The following is a 10877-nucleotide window of genomic DNA, read 5'->3' on the forward strand; positions in this document are numbered from 1 at the left end:
CTCTCTCTCTACCTCTAACATTTCTGGGTTTGTTGAGGTCTGAAAATGAAAGAGAAGGCCGAATGTTTTCATTAAATGGCAAAGAAAATGGGCTGACCCGACTTGGAATCGGGTTGGGCCGAATTCATTGCCCAGCTTGACCTTTCTGCCTTAAAATGTCCATATCTCCTTATTCCGATGTCACATGAAGACCCACGACCTATGGTTGGAAAGCTATTTCAATTATCTACAACTTTCATTCTGGGAGTTTTCCCAAATTCCCAAAGGACGATAGGGTTATGACCTCCCGAAATGAAATCACCCGAAAACGTATCTTAAAAATATTATTTTGGAGGGCTTTCACTTTGATTTGGCTTAAGGATCCTTCTTGGGTTGTGTTTAACTTCTCATATATTATTCATATAACTTGTCACATGTTCTAAAAAAAAATCTCGACATGTGGACCCCATCTCAGCTTATGAATAATTCATCGTACGAAAATACGGGATATAACATCCTTCCCTCCTTTGGAACATTCGTCCTCGAATGTTAAACGATTCGGTCTTCTACGAAATTTCGCCATATATTTTCCTTTAACTGACTCGGAGTACCATGACCACACTATTCTTGCTTACCTCTTACTCCTCTTTTTGAGTACCCACTTGGTTTCATCGGCGACGCATAAATACTTGCAAGTTACACAATCATTCTTGCATGATTCGTGTACATACATTTCTATACATATACAAGTATCCACATTCGTATTCATATTCGTGTTCGTAATCGTACTCATTTACCCATCATTAGACTTATTTCTGCACAACTCTCACTCTTTGTTTTAGAGTCTATATCTGTCACATCTCGGAGTCCATCATTTCAATCTCTATACTTATATTATCTTTACTCGCTTCCCCCCTTTTAGGGTTCTACTTGTACCATTCTCAAATCCGTCGTCTCACCTTCAAATCTTTACTTCATATATCTCTATTTCACTTACCACATAAGTCGTTTCAGCAATGTGTTCACATTCATTATAGCCCTTCATATTCGTATCTCTATCTCCGTGATGCTGTTATTTTATTTTGCTAATAAACTTATCGTATTTTACTCGTGCTTATACATCCAATCGCTACTCCAGTATCGTACTCTATTAGAGTTACACTTTTTCCTCCATGTCATGTTTTAGTGCTACTAATCTCCTTTGTTCACTCTTTCATTTCTCTTTACCGTATCAATGTCACTCTTATAACTGCCATTACTATCAATTCAATAGTATCTAACTCAACTCTTGTAGTCATTAACGATACTCCTAGCTTAATCTCATTCTGCCATTACTCTTTTGCACATCATCTTTTATTGTTAGGACATATTACAAGCTTATATCTTATCTCCTTTGGATTCTAGGAAAAATTTGGCAGAGTTTCCTCTGTATTTCTTACTATCCCAAAACCTGCACGCAGCAAATACCAATAATGCCTCACAGGGCCAATATATATATATATATATATATATATATATATATATGTATGTATGTATGTATGTATGTATATACGACATATCTCAGCCATACAGGGCTTCCATTTTCAAGTAAAAGCACAAAGATGTCGTAACGTACCTCATATATCACACTTCGAGATTTACCTGATCCTGTAGCGATCTGCTCTGTTACCTCTCCCTATTTACATTCTCTTTCATTCTTCAACTTTATATTTCAATCATACCTCAATATTCTTATCTTATTCGACACATATCTTTCGTACCGTCACTTACCTTTATTCTGATTCATTCAATTTGCTGTGTTCTCAACTTATAGCTGAACTTATCATCAAGAGCCACATTTAATCAATTTCTCTATCATATGAACACTGACTTACTTTCACAACAAGCAATTCATCATCATAGTATTACATATTTCGATAACGTAACCTCAACGAAGGGCCTTACCTCCGTAGCTTTCATTGTCATGAATCACTTTTTTCTATCATTATCATTCTTTTACTGCAATCAGGGGTTAGTATAAGGAATCCCATTTCCTACGGCTTAGCTCTATCGCACGATCTTAGAGATGAAAGAAGAGTAACCATCCTAAATGCCTTGTAGCCTCCTGTTTATAGATGTGGCGCGCAACACACCATAAACAACACTCTACTAGACACGGCTCGTAGACATTTCCTAGGACTGAACTGCTCTGATACCACTTTTGTCACGACCCAGCTACGGGCCGTGACGGGTACCCGGGGCTAGCCACCGAGCACCACTCGTTCTAATACTCATCTTACTCATCTAATGCCCTTTTACCAATTTTACACACGAATCGTAGGAAAATCATATTTTATATAGAAACATAAATACTTACATACATTTTCCTCTCGGCCATCAAAATAATATATACATAATAATAACATCTTGTGAGACCATCTGACCCACACTGCGTATCTACGAGCCTCTACTGACATACTAAACATATAGACGGAACAAGACTCCGTCGTGCCCAAAATATGCATATATACCAAAAGAAGAATCATAAGCACCTCCGGACAATGGAGTGCTCTCAATCAGCTGACAGCTACTAAGGGTCTGGACCAAGCTCACCTCCCTGTCTACCTGTGGGCATGAACACAGCGTCCAAAGAAAACGGACGTCAGTACGAACATTGTACTGAGTATGAGAGGCATAAATAATAAAGAAAGACAGTGTTAATATAATGTGAACATCAATGTGAAACATCTGAATCTGAATGACAATCATAAAAGAAGTAATGCATGCTGTCTTACTCATACTCATCATAATTTCATATATGCATAATATGCAAGCTGCCCGTCCATATCGGAACGGTGTAATAATCAATAACATTAGCCCGCGTCCAGGCCTCCCGCGTCCGGGGTACCATCTCATGCCGCCCACTAGTGGTGTCTGCCCATGCCAAAAGGTCATGGTGTATCCGTATAGCTGCCCGCCTTGGCGGTGACTGCCCGGCCAACTAGGCGCGGTGTAATATGATCATGACATGCTCATCAAAAATACTTGTAATAATATGCTTATCGTAATATGCTTATCATAGTACATGCATAAGACTCAAGATCAACTATACTCTGTCGGGGTGACGTAAGGTCGTGATCCCCCGATTTCATTATGGAGCAATTATTGACATTCTGCCTCACCTTGAAGGAATTAGTACATAAGGTGAGTGTAAGAAATAAATAGCATCATTATCAATATGGCATCATCATATCATATCTCTTATCTCTTATCTTATATAGACATTTATGGACTTAGGCTTCTAGCTTTCCGGAAAATAGGAACTCATGAAGAGGAAAAGAACTTATGCTATAGGATTCATGGCATTAGAAAGAAAGGACTAGTCTCACATACCTTTGTCGTTTAGCTATGTTATCGTTCACTTGCTCTCCCCAATGTCACGTTGTTACCTTCACGGGAGAATTCATATTAACATTAGTTAATAGATTATAAGAACGCGTCGTAAATTCTAGAGAAAATTGGGCAGCATTTCCCCTGTAAACTTAACAATCCTCAAAATTCCAACTTAGCCAAACGTCAATCAAAATACCAACAACAACAACACCAACAATTTCATATCAAACTAGACTTAAATCCATTCTTAAATTACTCCCAAAACAGCCCAATATACATTCGGATGCCAATGCTTGTATACACTTCTTTATTTCCGTATATTCATAATATAACAACAACAACTACAGCCAATCCCCCGATATTCCAGCCCACAAAACAGTCCATAACGACCATAAAACAATCCCCAAAATATCATCGCAAAACAGCCACAAATGTTATACCAAATAGCTCCAAAATATAGTCACAAAATAACCACGAAAATTACATAAAGCAGCTCCAAAGTTTTGTCATAAAATAGCCACGAAAATTACATAAAACAGCCCCAAAATATTGTCAATAAACAGCCACGAAAATTACATAAAACAGCCCCAAATATCGGCACAAAATAGCCCGGTATACGCTTTGTATACAATATCTTTATACACTTTATTCTCCCAAATTCAAGAACAACAACTTATCAACAACTTCAACAACAATGTCAACAATTATTATACATCATAACTCAGCTAATTCCATCCATTTAATCCACCTAAAACAGCCCCTTAATCCATAAACCCCAACAAAACAACAAACGAGTTTATAATGCTATTTTTTTCCGTTCTAATCCGTTAAAACTCTAAATAAACTTGTTAACAATGAAAAATGGACCTTAATCTTACCTTAATTATGCAGCAACCACTTCCACCCTCTCTTTCTTGGCTGATTTTTAGCTCAAATTGAAGGCAACGCGACGTACAACACTTTTCTCTTCGGGAGCTTCGCGATTCGGGGCTTAGATTGTGGTCAAAATTTGGTTTCTTTCTCTATCTCTCCTCTCTCTCTCTACCTATAAAATTTCTGGGTTTGTTGAGGTCTGAAAATGAAAGAGAAGGCCGAATGTTTTCATTAAATGGCAAAGAAAATGGGCTGACCCGACTTGGAATCGGGTTGGGCCGAATTCATTGCCCAGCTTGACCTTTCTGCCTTAAAATGTCCATATCTCCTTATTCCGATGTCACATGAAGACCCACGACCTATGGTTGGAAATCTATTTCAATTATCTACAACTTTCATTCTGGGAGTTGTCCCAAATTCCCAAAGGACGATAAGGTTATGACCTCCCGAAATCAAATCACCCGAAAACGTATCTTAAAAATATTATTTTGGAGGGCTTTCACTTTGATTTGGCTTAAGGATCCTTCTTGGGTTGTGTTTAACTTCTCATATATTATTCATATAACTTGTCACATGTTCTAAAAAAAAATCTCGACATGTGGACCCCATCTTAGCTTATGAATAATTCATCGTACGAAAATACGGGATATAACATAATTAACTTTTGCCACATGACTTAGTCGTACGTAGGCCGTTTCCTTTTAAAACAAAGTAATGTTATAACAACGGCCAATTTCATCAAAAATTCAAGATCCATGTTTAGTTATGTTCTTTATATGATAATGACCATTAGTTTTATTTTCTTTTGAGAGTAGCATTATAGTGAGGCATAAAATAAAAGAAAGTTATTTCTTTTAAGTTGGTAGTATAGTCTTTTGAGATTATCAAGTGTTAAATTTCTCACTACAGTGACATTATATTGCTTAGCTCAAGTATTATTTTCCACGCTAAAAGAAATTGGTCACTTGTTACTCTCTTGTTTTTGTTATTTGTCATGGATATTATTTGAGCGATATTATTTTCTAACACCTCCAACATTACATGTCAATCCTTTTTTTCATATTTATTTTCTGTTACACCTCGTAATCTTGTACGTGAAATCTATTAGGCGTTAGTTGTTTAAGTCTAGACGAGGATCATTTCCTAGGATATGAGAGATTGTATGCATCTATCTCATCGTTATGAGGGTTTAAGCTCATATAATAAGCTATGGAAGACTCTGGGATCAAGCAAATCAAGGAAAATAAGTTTGTCAAAAAATTTGAAATAGAATTTCGAGTCAACTTTGGAGGGGTATATCTCCATGTATATTAGGAGTTTTAAGGTGTTTCAAAATCCTAAAATGAAGTTCGTCGAGTCTAGTTTCTAATGCAACAAACGCTCGTCGATAGGACATCGGAGTAGAGAATTATGGACGTTACAAACTGAACTGACAAAGCAGAAACAAAGTTGCTATAGTACCGCTACAGTACGACTACAGTACTGCCGACCTTAGCCACTATAAAAGGGCTAAAAACCCCATTTTTCTTCACCAAAATTCTCCAAAACATTCCAGAAAATTCAGCACACAAGATGGCTCTTGTACCACATAGAAGTGAGGATTTTGATCGAGGTCCGGACAACGTGTAGACGCAATTATAATTTCATTTTGTGTTGGTGTAGCTTGGGAACAAGTAAATATTGAATATCTTGCTACTTTAATAAATATAAGGTATGAATCATTGAATCTTTTTCTTTATCAACATTGATTAAGGAATATTTACAAGAATAAAAGTTATAGTTTGTTATGTTGATGTTGTTGGCTTATGGGTTGAGGTTTGAAGAGAAATTTGGATGAAAATATATATATTTATCTTTTGGAATGTTGAGGATGTTGTTGTTGATGTTGTTGGTATTGTTTGGGAGTTGTTTTGGTATTTAGAGGAAGTCGATGATATAGGGGAGATGCTGCCCAAATTTTCGTAACCCAAATTAGTCTTCCATAATTAGCACTTATAAGTTGATGGAAATGCGATGAAAGTATTATTAATGATATATTTCTCGATATATAGGCTCGGGTGAAGAGCAAGCTTCGGTGTAAGGAATTCTTTAAGTGGTGACTTAACGGATAAGGTATGTAAGGTGTTCGTTTCCCTCTTTCTTTGGCTAGAATCCAACTAGAATATAAACACAAGCGTTCAATAACAAATCCACTCTATTCCCACGCTTTGTATTTCAAATCTTAATATCTTGTTATTTTAATGATTCTTAAAGTATTATTTGATTTATCATCATCGATTACTCCTTTGGACTCGATACGAATTCCATAAGCTATTCGGAGGCTACCGACCTTATGTCACTCCGAAAGGCCAAGATCAGATCATTGACTTCTCATCCAAAATCAGCCCCAGGATCAGGCTTCTCATCCGAAGACCTCAGGACTTTGCGCTTTCCGTCCGCATCGCGAAAGGAAAGCGGGGTCCTGCACAATTTTTTCCGGTCCAGACCAATAATGGTATATACATATAAATAAATGCAATGCACTATTTTACTACACCGTGCCGCGCTATAGTCGGACGGGCATGGCGCGTAAATGTGCACACCATTGTAGTGGGCATGTTATGATATTGCCCCGGACGCGGGCTAATGATGATAACACTGAGCCTTAATGGTCGGACATGATTTTACACATATAACACCGAGCCTTACGACCGGGCATGGATACTATCTATTACGTATATATAAATATATATGTATATGTAAGCATACCAATTATTTTATCATGCATAGTATCTTGTGCTACTTCCATATGTTCGGTTTTCTTTTGCATTTATTAATGTTACACTATATCTTAATTATGTTGTTACTCTCCTGCCTTACATACTCAGTACTTTTATCCATACTGACGTCCCATTGCACGGGACGCTGCATTTCGTGCTGCAGGCTCTGACAAAGTTATCGGGGAGCAACCGCAGTAGGATTTACAGCATCAGTGGTGTTAGCAAGTACCACTACTCCGAGCTTGCTATCTTTTGGTACTTTTCCGTTAGTATAATATATGTTCATATGTATACTCTTAGAGGCTCATGGACATTGTGTGGGATATGTAAATATTATGTATGGCCTTGTCGGCCTTGTTTTGGCTTCTTGATATTTTTCTGATAGCCTTGTCGGCTTCATGATATACTTTATGTTGTGGCGACCTTGTCGGTCCGCATATGTGTATATGTGTGGAATTATCGAATATTTCTATGTTGGGCCTTTTCTGCGTGCAGATGTTCTCGAGTTATGGTATGTGATGTCCAAGTAACTGTTAAGTCAGGTGACTTTCGGCCTACGGGTCGGAGCTTGTCATACTCCTCGTTGGGGGTGTGACATTTTCATTCAACCTCTCTTATACCCAGACAGACAAGGTGACCGAGCAGACTCGAATATAGAAAACTATTTTTCTTTTTATCATATTTAATTTATACTCTCTCCGTCCCAATTTATACGAAGGTTGATCAGTTTGGGGAGCCAAACGGCTTTGTAGACACTGAAATTTTACCCGATTTAGGTCAGGCCTCTACAAAACAAGCTCAATATGCATTAGGGTTTTTTTGGAGGCTACTCTACCCTAATCACTAGCTCACACCTATATAAAGGAGGCATATTCCCTTAAAAAGACATCTCAGATATCCCATAAACTCATGGGTATTCAAAAAGAGGTCAATATGTGGCTGGATATTTCTTGACAACCAAATACCTCAAAAAGATCCACAATATCCTTTCATGGAGATCAAATACATCCCAAGAAATTCCACATATCCAAATCATCCTACGTTCGTGAAACAAGCTACTAACGGCCCTCGAATTACGGAGAAATATTAGGAGAGAAGCATTAAGGGAGTAAACGGATCTTGTACCCACAATGTTCATCAATAAAATCTCTATTTCTTCATATTTTATTTGTGGTTGTAATTTATTTTCCGCATATTAAAATTTGTTACAAAAAAGCTTTTTCTTTGACTCAATTTTGTATATAGATTGTTCGAGTATTTTGTAATAAAATTTATATTTTTGAAAACTATACTTAAGTCTGCATAATTAATAATTCACACTATACGAAAAGAATTGAAGAAAATCATCGTCAAAGGGCTATTTGACTCCTCAAATTGATCAAGCTTCATATAAATTGGGACGGAGGGAAGTAGTAATATTTCAAAATTTAGGGATAAATGGCATTACTTGGGAAAAGTAGCAAGTGAAGTTATTTGTGGCATTGTGCATGGAAAGCTTTTGACAAGTGGTTAGCCACTTGTCATTATTTTTAGTCTTGGGGAGTAGTAATATTTCAAAATTTAGGGATAAATGGCATTACTTGGGAAAAGTAGCAAGTGAAATTATTTGTGGCATTGTGCATGGAAAGCTTTTGACAAGTGGTTATCGACTTGTCATTATTTTTAGTCTTGGGGAGTAGTAATATTTCAAAATTTAGGGATAAATGGCATTACTTGGGAAAAGTAGCAAGTGAAATTATTTGTGGCATTGTGCATGGAAAGCTTTTGACAAGTGGTTAGTCACTTGTCATTATTTTTAGTCTTTCTACAGCTTATAAATAGGCATTTCGTTCCATGAGAATGATCAGAAAACATCTTCCTTTCTCTCCTATTTTGTTTTCATTTTTTAAGCTTTCTTTCATACTTTATAATTGGCTGTGTTTAATTTCAATTTCTAAAATTTGTCGCTATTATTTAATTAGAGAGATGGGCTTGTTTAATCTTGAAGTAATATTTCACAATGCCTAAATAATAATTACTTCACAATGCCTAAGTAATATTTCATTTCATTTGTGTATTTACTCAAAAATATTATCATAGTAATGTTTTATTTTCAATGCTACTACTTTGCTAGATAACAATTTGTTATTGTGAATTTACCTTTGTTTCCCAACAATATTTTCTTATGGCAGATTCAAGGAAGTACATTACCAGTGAGGAGCTCAAGAATCACAAAAAACCAGGGGATCTATGGATAGCCATTCAGGGTAAGGTTTATGATATCTCAAATTGGGTCAAGGAACACCCTGGTGGTGATTTCCCATTGTTAAATCTTGCTGGCCAAGATGTCACTGATGCCTTTGTTGCATACCATCCTGCTACTACTTGGCAGTATCTTGACAAGTTCTTTAATGGATTTTACGTCGAAAATTATTTTGCTTCTGAGGTGTCCAAGGATTATAGAAAGCTTGTGTCTGAGTTCACTAAACTTGGGTTGTTTGAAAAGAAAGGCCATGTTTATTTATTCACAATGTGTTTCATGGCAATGTTGTTTGCCATGAGTGTTTATGGAATCTTGTGTTGTCAAACTGTGTTTGCACATTTGATAAGTGGTGGCTTGATGGGGTTTTTTTGGATTCAAAGTGGTTGGATTTCTCATGATTTAGGGCATTATCAAGTAATGAGAACCCGTAGGCTTAACCGATTTGCTCAACTTCTCACCGCGAATTGCCTTAATGGAATCAACTTTGCTTGGTGGAAATGGAGACATAATTCTCACCACATTGCTTGCAACAGTCTTGAATATGATCCTGATCTTCAACACATGCCACTATTTGTGGTATCTTCCAAATGTTTCAACTCACTCACTTCTTATTATTATAATAAGAAGATGACTTTTGATTCTTTTACTAGATTCTTGGTTAGTTATCAGCATTGGACATTTTATCCCGTTATGTGTGTTGCTAGAATCATTATGTTTGTAGAATCATACATATTCTTGCTATCCAAGAAAAATGTGCCCCATCTAGTTCAAGAGCTTTTGGGATTGGTTTCATTTTGGATTTGGTATCCATTGCTTGTTTCTTGCTTGCCAAACTGGAGTGAAAGAATTATGTTTGTTTTTGCTAGTTCCACAGTGCCTGGAATTCAGCATGTCCAATTCTGTTTGAATCATTTCTCATCTAAGATTTACATTGCACCACTTAAAGGAAATGATTGGATTGAGAAACAAATTGGTGGTTCTCTTGATATATCATGTCCTAGTTGGATGGATTGGTTTCATGGTGGATTGCAGTTTCAGATTGAGCATCATTTGTTTCCTAGATTACCAAGATGCCAATTGAGGAAAGTCTCTCCCTTTGTGAAAGACCTATGTAACAAGCATGGTTTACCTTACAATTGTGCCTCCTTCTTGAATGCTAATGCTTTGACTATCAACACCCTCAGAGTTGCAGCTTTGCAGGCTAGGGATTTAACTAAGCCGGTTCGAAACAATCTAGTTTGGGAAGCCGTCAACACTCACGCTTGAGCTCAAGGAAATCCGTGGGATCGTCATCCGGTAGAAACTGAAAGAGACCTTCTGTTATTGTTCTTTTTTTTGAGAAATAAAAAGAGTTGGTTTTGTCATTTTTCTTTCGTTGAGAAATAAAAAGAGTTGGTGAATTTCAAGATATAAAAATAGTCACCTTCTGTCGTTGTTCTTTTATTGAGAAATAAAAAGAGTTTGGTGACTGGCTGTGCTTTCAACCCCTTGTGATTGTTGTCTCATGAACTTCTGTTTTTTCTCATAATTGATGGATTGCTGAAAAAGAAAATCCTCATTAAGTATATTTATGCCTAGTATGCCTTTCGTGGAGATCGAATCCTCTTGTCCTCTCAACTCATATTTTCCACGTAGTTCGTCGGTTAAACCAA

The 10877-nt window shown here is 36.8% G+C and overlaps 1 protein-coding gene across 1 annotated transcript; it reads left to right on the forward strand.

Annotated features, from left to right (window-relative positions):
• Window positions 1-8846: 8846 nt before the first annotated feature.
• Window positions 8847-10693, forward strand: LOC132636622 (acyl-lipid (9-3)-desaturase-like). The gene has a single exon (XM_060353580.1). It carries the CDS (start codon window positions 9148-9150, stop codon window positions 10489-10491), a length of 1344 nt encoding a protein of 447 aa, XP_060209563.1. The 5' UTR covers window positions 8847-9147; the 3' UTR covers window positions 10492-10693.
• The last annotated feature ends 184 nt before the right edge of the window (window positions 10694-10877 follow it).

This window comes from Lycium barbarum, chromosome 4 (genome assembly GCF_019175385.1).
Source record: "Lycium barbarum isolate Lr01 chromosome 4, ASM1917538v2, whole genome shotgun sequence".
Taxonomy (NCBI): domain Eukaryota; kingdom Viridiplantae; phylum Streptophyta; class Magnoliopsida; order Solanales; family Solanaceae; genus Lycium; species Lycium barbarum.